The sequence below is a fragment of the Apaloderma vittatum genome, unplaced genomic scaffold (assembly GCF_000703405.1).
Source record: "Apaloderma vittatum isolate BGI_N311 unplaced genomic scaffold, ASM70340v1 scaffold25021, whole genome shotgun sequence".
In the NCBI taxonomy this organism is placed as follows: domain Eukaryota; kingdom Metazoa; phylum Chordata; class Aves; order Trogoniformes; family Trogonidae; genus Apaloderma; species Apaloderma vittatum.
This window is the reverse complement of record NW_009701147.1, coordinates 13,047-37,962: the sequence shown is the minus strand read 5'-3', so window position 1 is coordinate 37,962 and position 24,916 is coordinate 13,047. Positions and strand designations below refer to the sequence as shown.

The 24,916-nt window shown below is 44.6% G+C and overlaps 1 protein-coding gene across 1 annotated transcript; it reads right to left on the bottom strand.

Annotated features, from left to right (window-relative positions):
• Window positions 1-14,885: 14,885 nt before the first annotated feature.
• CLIC4 (chloride intracellular channel 4) lies at window positions 14,886-23,069 on the bottom strand (the record flags this gene model as incomplete). The annotated part of the gene is made up of 5 exons (XM_009879057.1): window positions 14,886-15,212; window positions 16,028-16,209; window positions 17,445-17,551; window positions 18,106-18,231; window positions 22,945-23,069. Coding segments are annotated over 5 exons (705 nt in total), but the record flags the coding sequence as incomplete, so codon positions are not given.
• Between the last annotated feature and the right edge of the window lie 1,847 nt (window positions 23,070-24,916).

Below are 24,916 nucleotides of genomic sequence, written 5' to 3'. Positions count from 1 at the left end.
TCAAAGGCCACCCAGCTCAGCGCCCCGCTGCTCCTTTGGTCTCCAAGATTACGGGATCTGCGACAGCAGCCCATGCATCCTGAAAAGAGAAATCTCTCCTGCCAGGCACTGCCTGCATGCTGGGGGGAATCATTCCCCTCCGTGCCCAAGATGAGGAGCAGCCAAACTCCACGAGGAGCTTGCCCACACACCGACTGGCCAGGGCGAGCCCAAAACCTCTGGCCTCCCTTTGTCGAAAGCAGCGATGTCAACAGAGGAATGTCTCGCCTTGCCCGGCCGCACCGAGCTCTAACTGGAGCGATTAATCTTTATAACATGTGGAAGGAGGAATGCACAAGTCAGCAAAGGAGCGAGGCAGGTGGAGGAGTCGCCGGTGAGCTGGAGGTGGGGGCTGCCTTTTATTTTGGGTAGAACAACAAGCTGCAGGAAGCAAAAGATCAACCTGTCAGCGTGGCTCAGCCCAGCCATCCGTCTGGTACTTCACAAGCAGCGAAAGACGTTGTGGTTTTGCTCCATTACCACCAGGGCAGAGCCTTTCTGGGGAGCTCGCTTGCTTCTCCAAGCAACTTTGATGCAGGATGGATACAATAAAAAAATGGGGGAGGGGAAGAAATCTTACCCCACGGGCATGCACGAGCACAGCAAACTCGTTCCTTGGCCTTTCATCTGCCTTAATAACATGCTTTCTGTGGCATCTATAGAAACCTGCTAATAGCAAAGAATATGAGCTCGTCTGAAACGTGAATCCAACTTCTCCGCACACTAATGGCCGTGATGGAGCCCGGGGAGCACAAAGCGAGGACAGTTCGCCAGCCGGGGAGCGGCAGAGCCTCCGAGCATCCGCTGTGGTTACCGACAGCGTCCACATCGTTTAAGCTCTCCTTGCTTGATTAGGTGGGAAATGGGAAGAATTCTTGCTTCGATAACACCCGAGGTGCCCAGCTCCAGGGAAACTCCTGGACCTTCACCACGGGAATTTCCTACACACCTCAGAGGAAAACCTGGTGCCCCAAACCATCCCTGGGGCAGGAGCAAAGGGCAGCAGCAGCAATTGCAAGGCAAGGACCGTCAACGCTGTCCTAAACGGAGCTCTTATCTCTTATTCCCCGTCAATGTCCAGGAGGGAATAGATTCAAAGAAAAGCCAGACAGACTCCTGGCCCTTGGATCTCCTAAACTCACCATATCTGATAATTCTGTATTGCCATAGATGGGGCTAATTCAGTACATACATTAAAAAAGAAATAAATAAAAGTATATATATTTCTGCATGGAAGAGGCTCCCCCACAGTCCTTGCCAGGCAGAGGAGGCAGCAAGAGCTTGTGGTGCAGCACCAGGCACCAGCTCAAGACAGCTGGGTTTGATACCTGCCCCATCTCTTGCCAGGAAAACAAGGGCACGAAACCTTCAGATCTCACTGTTGAAGTCTTCAGAGAAGACGCTGACAAGTGCAGTGGGGGAGATCAAGGAGGGAGAGGTACTTTCCTCCTCCACTGGTTCTCCACTGACCCTAAAGCCTCACTACAGGCCTGCAGTGGGGACCCTCTTTGCTCTTTTTCAGAGCTCCAGTAACCCAATTTCCCACAACGACCTCAACCATTGTCATTAGTGACTAAAGTGGCATAAAAGTCACATGCCATGGGCAGGACGGGAGCCCAGCAGCAGAGGTCATTGCAGGAGCCTAAACTCAGCTCTGGCTAATTAGCACTGGGCACCACGCAGAGAGCACCCAGCAAGAGGAATCAGCCAAGTATCCAACCCTGCTTTGGGATCCTCACTGTGGATGCATTAGGGATGGGTCAAGGAGATGCCTTGCGGGGAAGAGATGGTCTTAAAAATGCCATAACAGGAGGCACTTGTCCACTGGCCTGCTTGGTAGGCTTTGGAGACATCACACAGCCTTCCTCTCCCCAGGGTCCTTCAAAAACTGTCCTGCATTTAGAGCTCGGTTTTGTCCAGGCCACAGAGCTGTGGTTTGTGGCATTTTGGGAACGGGGACTCCTACAAGAGCAAGCGTACACTCATCCACTTCCAGTGTTCTTCACCTGTTGGATGAGGAGGCATCTGAAACACACCAAGAAGAATCCCAGCGGCCACCTGCAGTCGTCTCTGACCTGAATCCTCATAGGTGTGAGACTGAGGTCAGCACGTTGGAGAGGCGCAGATCCTAGAACACGGGACAAGCATTTCTCTAAGTCAAGCCCAAATGCACTCACACTGTTAAAACGGGATCAGAATAGAACATCCCGGCTGTTTCCCTTTCTTCATTCTCTACCTCTTCCCAAGTCAAACATTCCCCAGTGTCTCTGCATTCTCACCTCTAGACCGCTAAGAAGCGGCAGCGATGTTGCAGGGTGTTGGCAAGAGCCACCAAACTCCGGCTGGGGCTGGGAAAGGGAGAGGTGGTCCCCAACGTGAGCTGGGCAGAGGGGCAGGAGCTGGACCACCCTGCTGCTCCCTGAGAACTGCCGGGGAGATTCCCTGAGCCGAGGCTGACCTCCACAGGCCAGCTGGTTCATAACAGCCCTGAGCTCCTCCTCGGGACCAGGAGCACCAGGAAAAATACTTCCAAACGGTGTAAACAGAAATAGGGACTTTTTCCCATCCAAAGCAACCCGGTGGTACCAAAGCAGCAGGTGCCTCTGGCATTTGGGACCACCTGCCTCGAGTCCCAGCAAGGACGTAGGGGAGTCCCAGCTCAGGACACGGGAGCTCCTGGGCTTGTTTCTCCTCTCCATCCTCCCGAGACATTCAGGGCTTCCGCCTGTGCATCCGCCCTACGGGTGCCTTTCCTTGTTGCAGAAATTAAGAGGTTATAAGAGATGTGGATGCTACAGAGATGGAAGGTTCACAGCAATTAAAGCTGTTGGTCTAACGGGGCTTTCCAGGGTGCTGAGGACCCCTTTTGCACACAGAAGATAAAGCAATGCTTCAGGGCCAGGAGCAGACCCAGGAGATCCAATTCCCCAAGACCCACATCATCTGCTCAGAACACGCGACAACAGGCAAGGACTCTTTGCACCTTCACACTAACACAGTGCACGGAGAGGCTTATCCTCTCTCCAGTTAACCAGTAAGGCAGCAAACACTGGAGATTAGGCTTTCAGCTCAAAAAAAAAATAAAAGATCTCATCACTGTAGCCAATATTGAGGCTTCCTTTTCCAAGAAGGTCTGAGCAAGCAACCCATACACCCTCACAAAAGCAAAGTCATCCCTGGAGGGCAACGGCAGCTCCGAAGCCTCTTGCCTTCCTGAGGTTTTCACTAACAGCTGCTGATCTGAATTCCTAGGCGCAGCACTTGCCTCCTCAAAGCCTTGGGTTTGTCTGGATGTCAGCGCCAAATCCACGAGCTCCCCAGCGTCCAGGCAGAGCTGCTTCGCCCTCAGCACACACCAGCAGCCACCAGCCTCCCCGCGGCACAGCATGTGACAGGAGCAGCAAAACACGGCCCCGAGGAGCGGTGTGTGGCCGGAGTGGTGGGCAATTTCCCCACAGAAGGGTAGTTTTTAAGTCAGGGATTCCAGGGAGGACATCAGAGCAAGAAAATCAAAAGGAGGCTTATTCAGAGACTCATTTGAATGCCTGAAGGAAGAAAGCGAGCAGAGCAAAGCCAACGAAACCGGCGGGGACTGAGCGAGTGGTTTGCAGGTCTGAGACGTTTAAGCGAGGACATTGGCCAGATGTGACACGAGCTGCTCCGTGTCCCTCCAACCTCCCACCACTGCTTCCCCTCTGAGCCCGGCCCACGTCCTGACCAAGCCCTTGGGGTCTTGCTGAGCCCTGTGTCCCACCACCAACACCATGACGGGTTCCCTCACAACTACCCAAAGCTGTTTCACCGAGATCGAAACAACCTTCCTTCCTGCCACGATGCCACGAGCCCTCTCATGTGGGTAACTGGACTTCTTGCCCTGCAGACCCATCACTTCTTCCTGGCCTGCTGCTAGGAAGAGGAGACTTGCTAGACTAGTGCTCTGAAGAAGACATAAGGGCAGAAAAAAAAAAGTCTCCCATGAAGAGAATCATTCAGGAAGGCGCCTGGCAGACAATTCGATGCCCCGACACATTCTGCAGAGCCAAGCATTTATACTGAAGTGAACCCTGTACAGATACGCACTCCAGGCTGGGCAGAGATCAGGATCACAGCAAGGGTGTAAATAAAATTATGAGTGTAACATTGATTCCAGTTTGCCCACTAACAACGTTCCCATTCACTCAGGGAAACATTCCCAGGAATCGCTCCTATTTGCTCTCTGGCAATTCAGGCTGTGCTTTTTTTCCCCTCTGTTGAACCAACACTCCTGATAAAGCGAGGAGCCTTCCGGCTACTATCTCGCTGTGAAGATACAAAGAGACCTCGCCTTTCATTGCCTGTTCCAACCAGACAGCCTGGCCAAAGCTGGGATCCCAGGGAATCAGCACTCCTGGATCCCTTCTTGGTCCTTCCGTGAGCTCCGGGAGAGGCACCGCACCTCTCCGCATGTAAAGGGGGGGCCCCGACGTGTGCCCGCGCTCCACCGAAATGGGTGCCTTTGTAAGCTCAGCTTCCCGCGGACGCGATAAGATCAACCCTTGGAAGCAGCGTAACCACAGCAGGACAGCGCTGCAGCTGGGTTGTTTAACCTACATTCGGCACCCCAGATACAGCTTCACCCCTCCGGGTCAGGTCAGAGCTGGGGATCTCTCCTTCAGGCTGTGCTGCACAACGTAGACACGCACCGGGTGACTCACACGAGGGCACCCAGCGAGTCGGCAGCAGAGCCAGCTCCTGCGCCCGAAAGCGAGTAACCTGGAGGGACCCCCAATGAAGCTGTGAAGCTCAGCTATTCCTGGGAACCAGTCACGACTTGCCTTGGTTTCAAGGCCTTCTCTTATCTTTTGCAGCAACTTGGGCTCATTGTGAAATCTTACCACTGGAGATGTTAACAGTCAGGATTTATGGCTTCTGTAGTTTCCCTCTAATAGCTTCAGCTGGGGAAGCGCTGGCGAAGGATGAAAGATGCTGGTACGGGATGGAAGTCAGGAGAAGACTTCAAAGACATCCAATACATAGAGTCGCGTTATGATACTCGGGATCCTTCTCTTAGAACCATCCAACAACTTTGAGGAGCCTCTCCCTCCTTAAGCACAGGCTTAACCATTTGGACCTGCAGTCGAGCACCTGCAATCTCAGCTCTTGAGGCTCACGGGCAGGATTCTGCCCCGAGGAGCCCCCGTTCAGTTGCTCCCAGCAGGTTTCTCATCGCCTACAGCACGTTACACGGCAGCACCTTTCTCCCTACCTCAGACTCCTCCAAATCCTTCCCCTCCAAAGACGCCAGGACATGCCAGCTGGCTCAGACCAGTGCAGTAGCCACTGCAAAACCCAGTCTGCAGCAGGCAGTTTCATGGGAAAGCTGAGCAAGCTCTGCTGTAAGAGTAACCAGCCCTAACAAAAGGCTCGTCTGGAGGGGAAGGACAGAGCGAGCCTGAGAAGGGATTTTGCACAGTAACATCCACGGATTGCATTGCCCTGTGGGCCAGTCACACTGTGAGAAAGTTTGCTAATATGCATCTCTCGCTGCCCACTGGTACAAAAGGATCTTAGACTAACCGAACTGGTCTGTCACACACTCCTCCTGGAGGACAGGGAGCTGGGACCCAGGGACATTCTCCACCGTGCGAGTTGTCTGCAAGTTCGCAAAATTTCTCTCCTCGAGGAATCTAGCCGAGAAGAATTCACCCAATGGTCAGAGGAGCATTATTTCCCATTCCTTCCCATGGCAAGTTTCACTGCAGAGCTGACGCTAGCTCAAAGTCGAGAAAACGCTCTGAAATGAGTTAGGCCCCCTTGAAGAAACCCCGAACACTTCAAATCCACGCTCTCTCGCATGATGCCTGCGGTAAACGTGCGTGTGCTCTTGTAAATCTGATGCACAGGCAAGTGGGTGCAGCGAGACGAAGAGCCAACCACCGCCTTAAAGAAAACACAAACTACAGGAATTCCCAGTCCCTATAAGAAATATTGCCTGAGGAAATCAAAACTAAGAAGTAGCTGAAGCAGCATATGCCTGCCTACACCCTGAACCCACATACACAAGCGGGAGTTGTAAAAACTCTCAGCATTTTCCTACCCTATGTCCTTGCATGGTGCAACCTGCTCGTTTGTCACAGGTAATGGCACCCAGCACACAAACAGCAGTTTCAGTTGTCCGAGTGCCCGATTTGCAAGAGGAGAAGCACAGGTTTCACCACTAAGGTTTGTTTCAAGCACCTCCACAGCAGGAGCCCGTGGACACAGATCAACCCATCCAGATCAAACGAAAAAAATTCAGCTACAAGCCACAGAATCGGCATGAACGCTAAACACAGCTTTGTTACACCGATGTAACTTCATTCCTGGCGAAGCAGATAAACAGAAGTCACTGAGCCCAGCAGAGCTACTAAAAGGCAATTTCCTCAGGGCACATGCCCTTGTCCTCAGGCACCCCTCTCTTCTGCAGCAACCTCAGCTCCTCTCTTCACCCCGCGAGCCCCCCGACATGCAGCAGCGCTGTGACTTGTCTGGGGCTGCGCGTGGGCCAGCTCCGAGCTGAGCTCTGCCCTCCAAAGGCTCCGCATTTGGATCTCGAAGGGAGATGACTGTCCACAATATTTTCAAGCTTCCTTGTTGGTTGCTACAGATGGAAAACGCTACCAAATCTTCTAAAGGAAATCACTGCCCTTTTAAGAAAGCAAAACTGGGACACTGAAAATGGCTTTCCCAACACACAGCCTCTAGAGTCAAGTCCAGGGAAATACTGTCTAGACCACCCTTCCGCCTCTTTCAACTCTTCCCAACAAGAACTTCACTCCAGAAAAAACCTCCAACGACTGTGCAGCCACGGAGCGATAGCCAGCTTGTCACAGGGTCAGCTCTACTGCTCCAAGGTTAAAGGCAGAAAGCCTCAAGCCTCAGGCAGTAAATTGCTCAGGAAGAAGACCGGGGTCTTTATCTTTTGCCTGGCAGCCTACAACAGCAGAAGCACCCCGGAGTTTTAAGTTCTCCTCGGAAAGCACGCAGCACAACAGGGAGAGAGCAGCTGGGAGAAGGTTGTCGGGAGCTGCCCGTCATGGGCTAAGACCAGGAGCCAGCAACAGCTCTGCTCCAGGCCCAGATGAAGGCATCGGACAGCCAAGGCTGCAGCAGGGACGCTGAACCCAAGGAGAAATGGGAGCAGAAGCTGTCAAGGATGGAAGATACTTAATGCTGGGAACACGACAGGAGTCAGGACTGCTGGATCTACACGCCGGGACAAGAGTCTGATTGACAAGCTTCCTCTTCCCAGTTTGTGTCGCTCTTCAAACGTGATAGAAAGGAAAATCAAAATAAAGTTTAAAATAATGGTTATCTGCTTCTAGGTTCTGCTCCAACCCCAATCGCCAACTTCTCGTAAGGTACTGAGCAAACCCAGTTCTGCAGCCCACAGTCGCCTCTTGCTCGTGGGCAGGACTGGCACTGGAGGCTGGCAGCGAAGCCCCTCCACCGCCGAGCCCTGCCGGCGCCTCTCGCAGTTGACTAAACCTCCCTCTTCAGCACACCATCAAACCTGCTGCTTTCAAGTGTTTTACTATTAACAGCAGCTTCTCATAATGGGCTTTTAAAAACCACACATCATCTACAATTTTGCCACGTTCCACATCCAGAGTTCAGCACCATAAACGCTTTCTCCTCTACCCTGCATTCAACCACCGCACGGACAGAGAACACCGTTTTTAGCCAGCAGAACCTTCCAACTCATTAAGAGCAGCAGTATCACTTTAATCAGACTCTTCAAAATAAGGATTCCATGTGCAAACTGACAAAGTCATCCTCCTAGGTCCTGCCAAGCCCTTTGCTGTAGGCAAAGGAGTTGAGACGTCCCTCAGCATCAATTTTGTTTGTTTATTTATAAAGTTCACATGTTTGATCTTTGTTTAGCAACTGTTTTCATCTCTCCGTCCGGTGGTAAGAACACAGCAGTTCTTCTCTTGAGTCAAAGGATCATGAGTTCTCTTTTTCCAGCTCTGGAAACCAGCCAGCATCAGCTTTGAGAGCTCATCAGAAATTTAGCAAGACCAAGGGCAGTAGGATCTGGAGAAGAAGGGCCGCTTACCTCCAGACTTTTCATTTTCTCAGTTAAAAGCCAGGCTCTTTAAGCTGCCTTCAGTTAATACTTCTCAGAAATTCTCCTGTGACACTTGACTAACTTACCTCCCCCAGCCTCTGGTTACTTTTGAACACTGCGATCACGACTCCAAGTTGCTCAGCCGCCACACGGCTTGTGGCAGCCTTGGAAAAATACTAACCCAGACTAAAGAGCTTTGTTACTGCCGGTGCTGCTGCATTTTTTTCATTAGAGACTACGCTGTTTTAAGTCTCACCACTGTGCCTACTGACTTCAGGAGACCACCACAAAGCCAAGTCTTTAGGTTTGAACTACTCACAGTTCAGCATGTATTCAACAAAGAAAGGAAAACCCTCGAGCAGCAGTTCCAAAACTTTTGTTATCAAAAGGTCAGTGAACTTCTCACAGACCACTCACCCTGGAACCACTATCCCCTGCTTCATGTCAGCCCATCAGAGGCTCTTCTTGGCCTCCTGGATCACCTGTGATCCACTGAGAAGAGTCTGGCAACCACCACAGTTAAGCATATTCTTGATTAATGACTCACTACGTCCACCCTTTCTCCTGGAGACTTTCAGAGACAGCAAAAATGTTTAGACATTCAGCTCATACTTAGCTCTCATTGTAAGGAGTGTCCAAAAGCCCTCAGGCAACCACGTCAAACAAGTTCCTTTTCCATGTCACTGAATACAAAGGTTTGTCCAGGTTTCTTTTTCCTTCCATAAAAATCTCGATTACCCTCTGACAAATTGGTTTATTCCGACATGAGAGATACTTCCAGAATCTCCTCGGCCTTTTAGCTACTGTATTTTGCTGCTGTTCATAAGAAAACTGAGTTGAGGAAGTAATTAGAAAATTGTTTCTGGAATTTCCCCAGCACAATTAATAGTACTGAAGCGTTTGGAAAATAGTGTGGTTTAGCCCCTTTGCAATTAGAAAACAAGCACTGATAGAGCATGCTAATTGCTAAAAGGAACGAACCAAGACAAATCAGATCCATATTCTGAAACGTGGGCAATAGCTCAGGGAAAATACAGAGCTATGCTAACAAAACACTGGTTTATTTCTAGGAACTTCGTAGTGAAACGTGAGAAAAATAAGTTGATGGGTATCTAAAATAGTATTTCCAAACAAGGTGCCGATACTTCAAAGCAAGTGCCACTGAAAACGCATCTCAGGGTGAACCAGCCACTGAACGCCCCTAGCTCTGCCCCGGCTCGGTACCGGAGACTGACAGCAACGCCCAGAACAGCGCTGGGCTCCCGTGGAACAGGAGAGAGGACAAACAGAAAGAAAACTCTCACTTAATAAGTGGGCTCCAGCTAAAGCACACTGCTGCAGGGGGGTGGGCAGGCCACAGGAGGGTGACACTTCACGGGAGTCACCGCAGTTCTCACACCGCAAGCTCAGTCCTCACCCCCCAGGCGAACAGATACCAACTGCTTTCACAACCATAATTTATCACCATTTAGGTGATCCGGAATCCCAAACCACTGGAGATCATTACACATCTCTAGCCTAGGTTTTCCTTGGGAACGTGGCAACATTTCTGGAGACGTAAGCCAGAGCTGCCAAGTGTGGATTTAAGCCGAGTTCAAAATTATTTGAGATAATCAGAGCTGTCCCTGAGAACAGGGAGGAAATGCAGGGGTCAGGAACAAAGCACAAAACATTCAGCCCCACCTGGCTCCCCTCAAGCCCTTAAATCCTATCCACTGCTCACAGTCAGCACAGAACTGGTTGGGAGTGAGTTCCATTCACTGAAGCCCAAATCCAGCTGGTTTTTGCTAGGACATCCAGGAGGAACCTTCCACATGAGACTGGGCATCACTTAAGGCATCGTAAAAACAAGATCTAGCAAGAAATATAAAGGTTATTAGCTAGTCAAAACCAGCTCTTGTCACAAACCATCGCTATAAGCACGTGGCCAAATTCAAACAGGGGGACTGCAAAACTTATTGCAAAACCCACCTCCAATTACAAACCTCACGGTCACTAAAACACAGTAATACAAGTATTTAATCCCACCAAGGGTTGAATTGCTGGATTTTTTACCGCTACGAGCACATCTGCTACTTGCCTGCGCGCAGCTCTAACTCAGATGGTGGCATCCCAGATTACAGGCTCCAGGAACATCTTCTGGATTCCACAGGTTTCCTTTCAAAAACAAAAATCAGACCCCAGATACACCTCAAACACTCGTAAGGCAGACGAGGGACTGACATGATAATCCTACGGAAGTTTTGAAGAAAACTTCCACTAGTCGCTGGTGGTCTTTGTGCCGAAAGCCCAGTACCTAGTTAACATATTCTGATTAAAATCAAGGGTGTACGGCGCTCACTATGGTTACTTGAGACATATTTGAAAGCAAAAGGCCCCAAGGAAACTCAGAATAAGAGCCCCAAGTCTAAAATCCATGAATTCTGTAGACAGGACCAAGTCAGTCTCAACTCTTGAAATGGTTAGTTAGTGAATTATCTGAGTGGAAACAAGTTGAACTGAACAAGAGAAATTTTTGATCAATTTTCACAGTTTTACTCTGAAAACCCAATATTCTACAGAAAAACAAGCTACCAACATCTATGTTCTTAAGGGTTTTCACTTAAAATGTAGAAAGAAAACCCCACCTCCCACTTTTCATCATTATTTCTCAACTCGTTCTTAATTTTAAGAAAGTTCTTAACTCTAAGAAGTACAACAGTCAGTTATAACGCTAGAAACATCACGTATTCTGCCTTAAATCACACCACCTGTGGAAAAAAGAGAAGGCCAAAAATTGAGAATATAATTACCACAAAGCTTTGTTCTGCACTTTAGCACACCACATTCACGACGTAGCTTACACACACAAGAACTGTAGTCTTCAGAAATAAGAGAAAGATCTGCTTGGTAGTGAAAATATAATTTTATTTTTAACAATAGCTGCCAGCAGTATACTGGTATATCTGTAAAAGATGTTCCAGAGAGTGAAAGACATAAGCAAACTACAATAAATTGTATCAACTCTTCAAGTATTTCTGCAAACAATGCTCCAATTCTTGACGTCCTGTCGTGGGAGTCTCGATATCCTGTTCTGCTCCACTATTCTCCCATCCCCTCCAGAAACAAAATGCAACGGTGGTGCAGGTTCTGAGGCAGATTAAGTATTTTTTTTCACTTGGGATAAAGCCTTCTTCTGAAAATATTAATTGGATGCGTTCAGATAGTGTTCTGAGTGGCAAAGAGTAAAAAAAATCGTTGACTGTACTTAGCCACTTTTTGTTCTCCAGCGAGATAGGCATCAGTGGGTTTGGCTCAAGCATCTTCAATTTATTCATCTCTGTGTTCCTTTGATACGAAATGCTAATTTGCTACTTGAGCATAAAAACTTGATTACATCTCTCTTCTTATCATGGAACTGCACACAACTCTCAATCGGTTTAGACATGCCCATTGTGGAAAAAAACATCAATTTTATGGGAAAATACAAATGTAGGAGCCGCACGGCTGTGACGGTCCGCGCAGGACACGTCCGCAGGCTGGCAGCGAACAGTAGCTGGACAGGAAAGCTTGGGAGTGCATGAAATTGTTTCAGAATTCACATGCCTCTTGTTCGAGAGGCAGCTCTTGCACATAAGGAATCTCCTCAAGAAGGAAAGCTTTGTTAAGGGGGAAAAAAAAAAATAATAATAATCATGCTTATAGTATAATCTGTTCTCCCACACAAAATCAGGGTGAAGATGATGGATTTTCCCTTTATGTTCAGGAAATACACAAGTCACCTGTTTTAATGGGAATTTAAGCATATTTCAGCTTGAGAATAAAGTAAATTATTCAGCATGCTAATACATGCAACCAACTTGCAAACTGGAATGCCTACTTGAAAGGGTAACTGCTGTTTTTAAATTGTAGAAGGGGCTAGAAGCATCATTTTAAATTTAAACAGGGGGTAGATTAATTGCTGTTTGATGAAATTAAAAATGCATTTAAAGATCAGATTGTAAACAAGTTGACAGAAGTCAAGAATTTACATAGTTATGAAAGGCTTTTTTTAATTAATGTAGCGCTGGTGATTGGGGCCAGATGAAAGTGCTCTACCCACACCAGACGCCGAGCCTTTTACGCACCACCCCGGCTCTGCTCCGCTCTTCTCCAGGGCTTCACCTACGGAGGTGAAAGCCGCTCGTTCGCCGCGAGATTCCTGAAGCCAGCGAGAGGCCGGCGAGCTTCTTGCAACAACGCTGTGCAAGAGGAAGCCTAAAAAAAAACCCAACAAAGAGACCAACTCCTTTCACGCAGGAACAGTTAAGAGCTACGGGACAGTAATCGCCTCAGAAATTGCCAACGTGGTCCTCATTTGAATTACACCTACAAGGGAAAGGCTCCTCAACACTTCATTGTACTGAGATAAGAAACACATTAGTTACAGCCAGAGCTTTAACTCTGTTTACAAGCCTTCAGACACAATCATTAAAATACTTAACGCTGAATAGAACATATTACAATTGTTTGAAGATTGCCTAAAAAGTAGAGAGAATATATTACCTATAAAAAGACAACAAGGCCGGTACTTTAACAAGTTAAGTATCTGGGTGCATTGATATGCACTGGAAAACTGCATGAAAGAGTTTTCACGCGCACGTAATAGCTAATTCGCTTTTTCAAAGGAGTGAGACCTGATTCCTACAACCTCAGACAACTTCCCAGGGCCACCTTGATCTAGGTTTCAAAGTAGAGTTTAATTTTTTAACGGAGATATGCCCACAATCGCATCGCTTCCTATATTTTTTGTTTTTCAGGGTTGACTCTACGATGGCAAAGAACCCCAAACCAATGAGGGCTGCAGGGGTTTTTTTATCCTATGTGTCATTAAAAACGTCGTCTAACAAAAAAGGAAGTAATTCCTTTTTCCAGATGTCACATTGTAGCAAAAACTGAACCCCTAGAGAGGACTACTATGGCTGAGAAACTTTATTCAGGATGAGAACGTGACATCAGAATACAGTAATTATTAAAAGGCTACAGTTAAGTTTTTCCTAACCAGGTTACTCTGCAGAATTTTCCTTCCGTGCCTAAACACCCCTGTAATTAATTAATCATAACAGGGTCTAAGCGTATCTACGGTTGTCTTCAAAAGACACGTAACAGGATTGCTAACTGCCTTTATATTGGAATTCTAGCTCTAGGAAGGCAAGACAAGGCACCACAAGCTGTGTATACAAATATGGATCTTGTACTTTACCTCTTCTATGTGACACTAACTTCACAGGTATATAAAGTAGCAAAAGCAGGATGCTTAGAAAAGTCAGGCAGGTTTTCACAAAGCCAGTGCTTACCAAAACAAAAAAATTAGCGTATAAAAGTGTTTATGTGAGCATTTCTGTGTTATTGCAGAATGTTAAATATTCCACGAACAACCTACCAGGAATAGCACTTTCCAGCTTCTAAAATCAGTTAAATATAAAAGTATCTTTACAAAAAAATAGGCATGTAAGTCTAGCGTTCTTTGGAGTTGTTTATGATGGTCTTTTAAAAATAACCTAGCAGTTTATTTCATGCATCAGAATCATTAATTTCAAACAAGACGACTACTCCCTGGTTTAGAAATATTTGAAAATTGCTTTTAAAAAAATTGTAGTGCTATTCCTTAGTGTTGCTATAAAAAGGTTATGTATAGTAGTGCAATGATTGCGATTATGCAAAATTGCAGTCCAGGTGCACAGACACGCAACAGAAAGGACTGGATTTCACGCACCATTTCTTTACAAGAGTAATTAATAGATTTCCTTTCAGGGAAATACTACAATTTAAGGCAAACGTTCTCTTTAAAGGTCACTTTAGCTTTCTTCAGGAAAAGAAATAGCTTAAAAAAGTTCCCAGAAAGACTCCCGCGTTAATGGCTCTCAGTGTTCGCTCTGCCATCACTAATCATTGCACTGCTATTCACCACATACAGTAGCTATTTATCAACTAGGACGCTAACGTTTACAGGTATTTTTTTTTATGACAGCATAGATTTTTGTTAAGTAAATATCACCAGAAAAGACCTATACAAAATAAAGGCTCTTAACTACCAAAAAAGGAAGCCACTTGCAATTTTTAAGGTGAACAGATGGCAAGCATCCAATTCTTCTGGTTTCATGACAGTAAAGGGCATCCTGACAATTATTCGTTTGCTGCAACTCAGAATTCAGGACAAATGTAGGTTGCCAATTTGAAAAATAAACGTGTGATTTGTTTTTTAATCTCATCAAGCTCTTGAAGACACAACTAAATACTAACTCTGAACTGCAACCTTCCTGCTATAGTGCTGGAGTCTAGATTCAAACTTCCCTGATGTCCGAGATCACTCAAATCCCAGTTTGACATGCGAGTCCATTCTCAACCATTACCATTTCAAATTCAGGAGAAATTATTTTTAAAAACGTTGCCAGATATTCTGCAAATGGCTCTTTTGGCTAATAAGTTCCCTTCTATACGTAAATAGGATAGACCAGCAGGTACAGTTCAATGTGTCACAGGTATGACAACTGTGTACAGATCTTCTGGAAAAGCAATAAATTCCAAAATACATAAATATTCCTTGTACCACATAGCAAGGCAGTATCCTAAACCAATTCGTAGACAGGGACCAAATGTTTGCAAAGAAAAGTAGTTGGGGCAAGATAATCCTTCATCCTGAAGAATCTTGAGTTACCCCAGTGCGTTATTAACATAACTGAATTAACAATATTCAAACTTGCTGCGAAAGGAGGTAAGGAAAAACAAGCCTGTAATTAAGTCTGCAAACTTTAGGTAATTACTGTACCTGGTCTATCCACCATAACTTTGAATAACTGCAAGTTCATGCAAAAAAAATTGCTATCTTATATGAAAAGAGCAGTCTGTTAGAAGCATTGTTACGGAATATGCAAGAAGTCGTCTCTTTTGCAAGTGCTGGTTACTTGGTGAGTCTCTTGGCTACATCGCTGTAAGCTATTTCGATTTCTTTGTCTCCAGGACAGGTATTGGTGAATTCATCCCTGCTATAAGCATTTGTCAGGTATCTCCAAATCCCTGTCATTTCCTTGGGAATCTCAAAGTTGCGGTATTTTTTGGCCACCACCTAGAACAAAAGAATTACATTATGAATTTACATCCTTCCATTTAAACCCTCTTTTGCATCCCTCGTCGCTCTCCCGTTCAGCTGCCCTTCCGACACACACGCTCACAGTCACTTCTGAAGGCAGTCGAACGCGCCCCTCCGGGATACGCCTGGGCCCGGCAGGGTCTCGCCTCGCCGCCTTCGTACTGCCGGCCTCGTCAAAGTAAATGCTTCTGCACCCAGGCAGAAAACTTAACCTGTGGCTCCATCTGCAGTACAAAACTGACAAAGATACTGGAGACAGCAAAAAGAAACCGAGCCATGGCTATACAGGCACATCTTGAGTCCCGTAGCTATCCTAGGCTACCTCTTTCTAGAATTCCAACTTTTCTATTTCTTTTTTTTAAATACAATCCTTGTATTTCACGTTGTGTCATTTTCTTTGTTGCTAACAGAGAAGTTCTTGGTACAGATGTGAGAAGACAGCCACGTCAAAAGTTAAACGGTCACACAACGTTCACCTTCCTTTTGCCTGATTCTTCCGAGTGCTGCAACTTCCCGCGATCCCATCGGTCAGGGCACAGGAGAAGCTTAGGCTTGTGTCATTTTATCACCTATTGTGTCTAATGGTTCACACCTTCACTGAATTCAACTGCTCGGTCCCTAAAGCCCTTGTGAATTGCCCAAACCTTAGAGAATTTAATTAATTACCATTAATGTCACAGTTAATTTACATGGCAGCCTGCAAATGGTTGAAATGAGTTGGGACTCCAGGAGGTCATAAGCCATAAACATTTTGTCCTTCACCATCACACGCCACCCCAAAAGGCGTTTACCTTGACGATGTGTAGCTTGGGTAGCAGGTTGCAGTCTGCTAACGTCATCTCGTTGCCATCCAAAAACTTGCGGGTGGAAACTGTGATATCCTCCATGCTATTCTCATCGATCTCGTCAGGGAGAGGAGAGTTCAGATACTCGTCCAGTTTCTGGAGGGTTTTCAAGAGGCCACGTTCTAAGGCTACAGAGAAAGGGACAGCTTTAAGAATAAAAAAGAAAACCAAACCAGAGCACACAGAGCAAACTGTCATTTAGAATATTGATACTAGTAGCAGAACTGAAAAACAAAATCCACGTCACTGTACTACCCAGGACAGACCATACACTGAAGGATTTTTAACCCTTGTACAATTTTTGTAGGAATGCCACAGCTGGATCTGCCTTCTTGATCACTTCTACCACTGAAACAGGACTAGAATCCCTTTAAATATCACATAGATGCAGGTTATTTAAAAGCCAGTTTATATACGAGTTTGCATCCATTTAAAATACTCTAAGACGGTCCACAAGTGTTTATTTTTGGTTTAAAAAGTGGCTTACATCAGTTTCTTAAGTATTTCTAACTGGCTTAAACTAATTAGAATTAAGCTATGCTAGGGTTTATATTCATTTAAACATAATCTGTTTAACGTCACATGCTCAGTGAACAGCCGCGGCCAAACAGGCTGCGGAGGAGGCTCAGGGAAGGGAGCAGCAGAGGGCAGCACACCCCAGCAAATGGAAAAATCTGTCTCTGCTGTTTACAAACCCTCTGCGTGTCTCCAATCTGAAGAAATACAGCAGAAAGCATTCTGGTTCCCTGACTTAAGATTTCGCTCCAAGTACACTGAGGACAAAAGATTTGTACGAAACTATTAAAGGTCTAATTACACGTTTACCTCTTACTGATCTCTCATCTTCCACCTACTGTGTTCTCTCCACACCGAAAGGTTTTAATCCTTTAAAGAAAGCGACACAAACTAAGCCTAACTCAGAATTCTGAATGGGAGCCGTCAATCCTAAAAAGGTGAAATAATCAAGTGCCCAGAAAAGCCTCACAGAAAACACGTGGAAACTCAACCACTTGGGCATGATAAACTCTGCATGGAATTTGGTTCTGGATATTAAAGTCATTTCTACTTAGTTCAAGTGTTTTGAGTGCCTGTTGTGTAGAGAAGTTTCAGCGTCAGGGATATTTACAACCCACGTATGCCTTACTAAAACTTCAGTTAAGCACTGACCGAAGTTCTCTTTGGAAGCGCTGAAATCTTTGTGACCATTAACTTTCAATCACAGATTTAATACATGAGACGCCCTTGAGTGTCTATCAACATGCACCAGGAATTTGTCAGTGAGATACTTCCCAGTAAAGCTGCTCTGAAAAAACACAAGACGATGACACGACATGTGCAGAGCTATGGGCCCCCAGTAACCTACCTTCATTAGCTTCCGGTCTAGAATTTTTGATAAACGCAGAAAATTTGGCAAATATGTCCATTCCAGCAGTGTTTGATTCTGGATGCTTTGGTGAAAGTTTTAAGTACCTAAAAAGTAGAAAGGAGATGATCTACATTTAGCAGAATGACGCTCATCGTGTATCAACTAGCAAAAAACGGCCCTTATTTTAAAGAAAAAGATTCTACACCATATGCATTTACCAGTTTATCCATTTCCAGATTACTCTGTGCTTACTCTAGCACAGCACTGCTTGAACACTTAAATAACACTTTACTTCTAGAAGAATGACTAAGAGCTAGATTTTTTTATAGCAGGCTCATTGTCATTTACATTATTTGGACCCATGAGAAGAGCCTGCACCAGTCCATGACAACGAGGAGTCATTTAGTTTGAAAACTGCAGGAAGGAGGACAGGGCTCGACAAAGGACAATTTTAAAATCATCTTTAAAAGAAAACATTTTTTAATATCAAGATCAGAGAGATGGAGGGAAGAAAGGTGTAACAAGCAAGAACTCCCAGCTATTTTCGGTGTCTTATTTTCAGTTTATTGATGCTGAAGAACATCTTCATTAGCGCAGAAAACCCCTCTGAGAACACTCTGACTAATCTAAGGTGACAAATTATCATTTTACCACTTACTTGGGAGGAGCCAAAACATCTTCCAGAAACTCTTCGATCTTATTGACATCTGTTTTCACTTCACCGTTGTAAGTTATGAAGGGCGGATGAGTGCCTGGAGCCAAATTTTGAAGGTCTGCTGGTTTTCTAGGGTGAAACACAAACCAACACCAAAGTAAGCACAGGGCATCCGTGACCCGAGCTTTCATTGCTACTGTCACAAAAGCACTGCCTGAGATTTTCACAGCCTTGCACAGTTTTAAAAATGGTGTCATCAGTTTTCTTGTCTTAAAAGTGAATTTACAGCTTGATTAGCATTTTGAATATACACTTCATAACAATTTCAAATACATAAAAACGACTGCTTCCTCCTAGCTCTAGCTCTGGTTTTTCTGGAGTCAAATGTAATGCCGCGTAGCGGGGGGATATATACACACACCACAAAACGCACACTCTTCTCTGCTCCAAGATCTGCAGTACAGAGTGTATATACAGTGCAATCTGTGATAACCCTTCCTTATTTCGAGAAGCAGAGCTTCTCTGGAAGTAAGCAAGTCTGATAAAGAGCAGTTTAACCACTTCTGTGAACACAGAATCTGATTCTGGACAAGCTGATAGATGCTTAAACATTTTGTTTAAAAATGATGCTTAAAGATTCATCCAGAGGAAAAAATATTTACAAATAAGAGCAGCACGTTTGGGCAAAGGGAGGAGAATTAGTAGGACTAGACAAGAGAAACAGTGTCAAGTTAAAATAGTCAGACATTTCTAAATCTTAAAGTCAGTTTTGGCAATACCCCTTGCAGTTCACTCCAGCTCCTTTCGTACTAATCATTACCAAGATAAGCCAGACTATTTTATAAGCAATCGGCTTCTCTCTCCTCGGGTTGTGCCTTGATGCTGTAGTGACAAGGAACAACACTACTGGCATTTATTTAGAAGCCAACATTTTAGCTACACGTATACACATAACTACTCATTCACCCTCAAATGCCTTACTTACTCTTTAACATAAACTCTCATCTGCCCCGTTAGTAGATCCACATGCAAAGTTGAGGCCGATAATGAGATGTGGATCCATTACAAGCTCTAAAATCGAAAGCATCATCTAAAAGGCTGCAGCCAATTTTCTCCCCCGGTAAATCATCGTGGTATTAGTCCCACGCTAGCACAACTGTCTCAGTGCAAGCAGAAATAAAATTACAATCCTGCTTGGCACTGTTTCAGCAGCAGCACTTACTACCTCCCCCTGACGGAGCTGTTGACTACAGTCCAGGAAGGACACAGTCTGACTGCACAAAGAACCTCTCCACGTTTTAGAGGACGGTCTGCAATTCCTCCTCCCTCAGACTGTCCCTGGGTACCAACAGCTGTGGGCACACACGCTACCCAGCCGAGGCACAACCAACGGTACGACGACAGCTCTGCCCCGCTGACCACGGCACGCGCTAAGGGGCTGAGCACCACCTTTCGCTGTGCTGGGTGAGGAACAACAAAGAGCACCTGATCCTGCAGAAAGTTTGCCAAGATAAAGTTGTCCCTTTGTTACTGTTTGAACAAATCCCAACCAGACCATAACCCTTGAACCCGGTTTGTGCTTTGTGCGACGTGGCTGCATTTCTAAGCCAGGACCAGGCATCCAGGCACTGGATTGAATAGATACTGGAACTGCAGCTCAAGAAAGCCTCCTGACTGTCCTGGAGAAATTCCATTAGTAATATATATAAACATGGTCACTCAGGGTAGCATGAGAAAGCAGTGTGTGCAGGGACAGCACACTTTATAAGTTTATCCCGTAGAAATGTGGCTTTCAATTTTTTAAGCAATTAAGAACCCCTGCCAGAATTCTATGTGCTGCCCGCTGCGGAAGCAGTGGCAAACAGCGATGGCACGCAGCGCCAAAGCGCACTTGTGACAGACAGGAGTGCGTAAAACAATGAGAAAAATGATTTTCATACTCTGGAACGTTGAACACCCCACTTTTAGTCAGGTGACTGAAGTCTTCTTAAGACAAGAATTTGACCATTTTCGATTTTTAAGCTTCCAAGAAGTCATCTCTCACTAATAGCTGCCATGGCTCTCTTACTTTTAGGATTTAAAACCTGCCATCGGTTAACTCTTTAAGTAGCTTAACTCTTCATTTAAATACAACTTTGTAACTCACAATTACAGGAAGTCATTGTGGCTCACTTCCAATTTCACATGTTGACTAGATAAAATTCCTCAAGAGGAATGTTATTTTAAAAGCAAACATAGGCAAGACCACCGGATTTGCAGTAATACTCTGGAAGGAAAGATTTTCTTTCAGAAATAGACTCCTCTAACTAAGCAAAAAAGTTTTCCAAAGAACCAGAGTGCATCTCAAGGATCCCAGAGCATTTTATGAACCCCTCTTGCCACTCCAGTCAGACCACTTGGATCTTTCAAGGACAAGACAGCACAGATTAACGTCCAACAGTCAAAGCTCAAACACCACAGGGTTTGACTTCCAGTTTGCTACTCTCGCCAGCAGATCACACACAAACTCTGGTTTACCACATACAAGCCACAGCCCTCGGAGCACCACGAGCACGTAGAAATATCCTTAAAAGGCTAACGGTACGACTTCCTTTAATCGTCAAACAAGAAGGCAATTAAAAGTATTTTTTTTAAAAAAAAAAAGTCTATAAATACTCAAAACAATTTCATGATAGCTAGTAGCGGCTCCAGAGTTTACCAAGGTATTTGGAAGGAGGGCCATACACTGAAATATCTGGCTATCACTAGCTAATTAAGTGGGCAGGCTCATTAACATCACGTACAAGCATTTCATGGCTTTGCCACAAACCAGACCAGCAATTAGCATTCAAATAACTTCTTGAAGATCAGACGAAAGCCAGCCCCCAAATGCCACGTGCTCTACAGTGATTTATATACTATATATATTCCATTATGGTGTATTATCATGGTATTACAGTACCACAATGCCTGAAAATTATTGTGAAAAAAATTGAAAATGCCAGCACTAAACCCATCCTGTCTGCAGTTCCTAAGCAATATTTTACACTGCTGAGGTGGCATTCACCTCTGAGCAGTCTTTAATATTTACTCATCTCTTTATTCAATCGTTGCCTGTCAACACAATTGTCAAACCACACAATCAAGATGTTTAAAATAGGATTTCAAAACATCACTGAATGCAAGCTGGCCTTGAATGTTGTTACAAGCCCAACAAATGGTTTATGTACTGCGGCTCGGCTCTGGTCACCAGAACAAGTCGCATCTCTGAGCAGCGACAAGCTGCTTCTGAAAGGGGGAATAATAAAGCCTCTGTGTGACTGAAGAGAAGCAAGCAATGCATGATTTCTTTGAAAGGGCACTACATCCCACTTCATTTGCTGTGTGCGTATTTTTATGTCTTAAAAATGGAACAAAGAACTGCAAAACGTTCTTCTGTTAGCACAGTATGATATCCAGTGCAATTACGGAAAGGAAAAATACAGCCACAGGGTCAGTGAGCTCAGATTCAGTTTTTCCTGTGTCCCAAGTCATTTACTTGTGAACTTCCGTAGGCAACCATGACCTTTTAAGCCTCGCAAACAGACAGAGCTTGCCTTACTGTCGTGCAGAAATTATGCTGTGAGGCAGAGGCATGTTTGCAAGTAAACCCTTTTTCTTTTTTTGGCTTATAAAAATAAATTCAGCTGCTTAAAACCATTCCTACCCAGCTCTTCAAGTTTCTGTCTAACAGAACAAAAAAGAAAAGAGGGTAATTGCCTTGAATAACATACTTGTAAAAGCAGGTTCTTATGGCAGGACTAGAAGTGTCAAGAAAACATCTGGCACCTACTGTCATTCTGGTAATGCCAACAGGGGAAGAACCATTCCCACTCGAGCAGTTCCCAGAACTTGACGTTCTGCAAGCTACACTAGGTATTAGGCAATCCAGAAAGTTAAATTTGTATTTATGAAGCTTAAAGTCTAAAAGGAATTACAATGACATCAATGTGTGTTCAAGATCTTAATTAGCTTCAGCGATCCTTCTTTTCCTTTACTAGAAAATACATTCAGTGTACAACAAAAAAAGTAGAGCTCATTCAAGCTATTCCCATGCAGTTTTTTAATTTACACTTACTTTGTGTTCTAATCTCCCCAATATTAAAAAAAAAAACAATCAAAAAACCAAAACAAGAACCCACAAACAAACAAAAAACCCCAACAACTTGAAAGAAAGCTTTTCTGGTACAAGAAAGGACAGCCAGCACTGAAGCAGCAACCTGAGTGATTTTTAAAAAGCAAAACAATTCACCTTCAGAAAAGATTACAGAAGAGGTTAAGCCTAGTAGGTGATTTCTTTCTTACATGTTTTACCCTTGATTCGTTGGAGAACATTATATATTTCTATTGGCTTTATTTCTGAAAGTAAGGTTTGTAAGCACTGGCAGTCTCTCCACTTTCTAGAGAGTTCAGAGACTAACATTAGGTTAGTGCTGTGAAAACATTACTTCACACCAAAAACAAATACAGAGCCTCTGCTGAATTTAGCATTACCACTTCCAATTAAAGTACACCCAGCCTCAGGAAATTCAGACTCCTGCGTTCACATTTCGCCCTTCTTAGCCACTAAGGTATTCATTCCATACACGGAGAAGCTGCAATTTAGCTGACACACAGCATCACGACATACCTGGCTAACGCTACACATACACGGAGAAGCTGCAATTTAGCTGACACATAGCATCACGACATACCTGGCTAACGCTATATAAAGGCAATTTTAGTTTCTGAAAATAAGCCACGCAATATTGAGAAGCCCCAGACACGTTTGTTACACCAAGCATACCGTACTCTTTCTTGTCAGGTAATCCAAGTATTTCTTACCTCTTCAGGTCAACTGTTGTGACGCTGAACACCACTCCCTTCAGCCAGAGAATCATGAAGAGCCTCTGAGAAAAAGGACAGTTTCCTATGCTTTCACCATCGCTGCCAGCCTGCAGAAGAGAACAGATAATGAATTAGAAGGTGCGACTGTGCCATCGACACACGCTCACGATTACTGAAAGATCTTTATTTAGGGACAGAAGAGGTAACAAAGCGTGGGGCTCACTGCCTGTACAGTCTTCACACCACTAACTCTTCCAAAGACCTAAGGAGCTTGCAGTCAAACCCCGCATCAGCTTGCAGGAACACTCCTTTGCTCCCAAAGTCCAGCTGACACACCTGGACCGGGTATCCTGAAGACATCTGCACATAATGCACCAAGATAAGCACCCTTAGAATATTTAAATACACTTCATATACAGGTATGCATGAACTTCTGCTTTTTATTGTGGGATTTTTAAATACTTGCACCTTTCAATCATTTTTCGTTTGCTGAAGACATAACCAAGACTTTTTAACACGGAAATTCACAGATTTATGAACTAACCTATTTATTTGTCATGTACTCAAACAGCTGCTCACAAAATGGATCAAAACAAGATTTCAGACAACAAAATGAGTTATCTTTCACACCGAAGATAATCCAGTTTTTCTTAACAGTCAAGAAAGGGCAACTAATCATATTTATCTGAGCAGCCACACCTTTTGGTGGCAGCTTTCCAACGTCAATAGTGTTCTTTGTTCTTTATTATTCTTTTTTTCCCTTCTTCTACAAGGCATAGCTAATTAATTATAGTCCTCTTCCAACCTATTGCTTATCTCTCACACTGGGTAGTGCTACAGCAAGCCAGGAACTATGAATCTCTATTGTATTGCAGGTGTTGTAAGGAAAGACATAACTGTAAGTACATAAAGACACTGACAATAAAGTAATATTCCAGAGCCACTTTTTATAGGCAATTTATCAATAAGTCTTTGTCCTACCCCAACAAAGGTCCATTACACAGCAACAGCAAGCCACAGCAGGGCACCCGGTGATGGCATGCATCTCATGATTGCTCTGACAATGAAGTATGTATTGCTGAGCTGGAAAATTTGAGGTTTTACTGGGCTAGAATTAGACATGCAAAACCTTGAATCTCATTATAAAATTCAATCCTCTGAAAATAAAACTGGTTCAGTAGTTAGAACAACCATGTATGTCGGATTATCTCGACATTTACTTTACATTAGAGGAGCTTCAAAGGGTTTTGCTTATTATTATTAGAGTACTTGCAAGAATAATTTTAATGAGCACCGTTCTCAAAACCTGGGTAATTCTGTCATCGTTACTATTACCTGCTCCTTAGGCCATTTTAAAATCTATTGTAGGATATGCTGGCTGCACCCTTCAGAGAAATGACACAGAACAATTCTGTTCCCTAAGCACAAGCTATTTAGACACAGAGCTGGACAAGTGGAAAGGTTGAACACAAGGCCTGAGCAGTGACTGGTAGAGATCCAGCATTTTAAAGAGAGAGTGAGAGGGGCTGGGAAAGAGGGAAGAGCAGAAAAGCCACCAAAAAGTACAATCAGAAAAGGATTAAACTTTAGGACCAGAACTAACTGGAGCAAGGTTCAGACACTCTGGCAAAGAAACTGCTTTTTCTTCAGTTCTCTGCCAGTTCCCAGCTATGCCCTGAGTGTTTCAGTGTAACTGTTTTAAATTCAGAAAGCTATTTTATTTTTAAAAACTCACGGCTGAAGACTGAAAAAGGTCAAATACGTTTACACTGTAAAGCCAGCTTGTACTGAAATTCTTCTCTCCCAACACAAGTGCAACACTCAAAATTAATAAACAGCAAAGAGCATCTGCTTTTGTTTAGGCAAGATGGGCTTTTTGGAATACTTGAATCAGAAAAAAGGATTATAGCTCACTAACATACAGTGCTTGGACCAAAACTTAATGCATTTTCAAAACTGCAGCTGAACA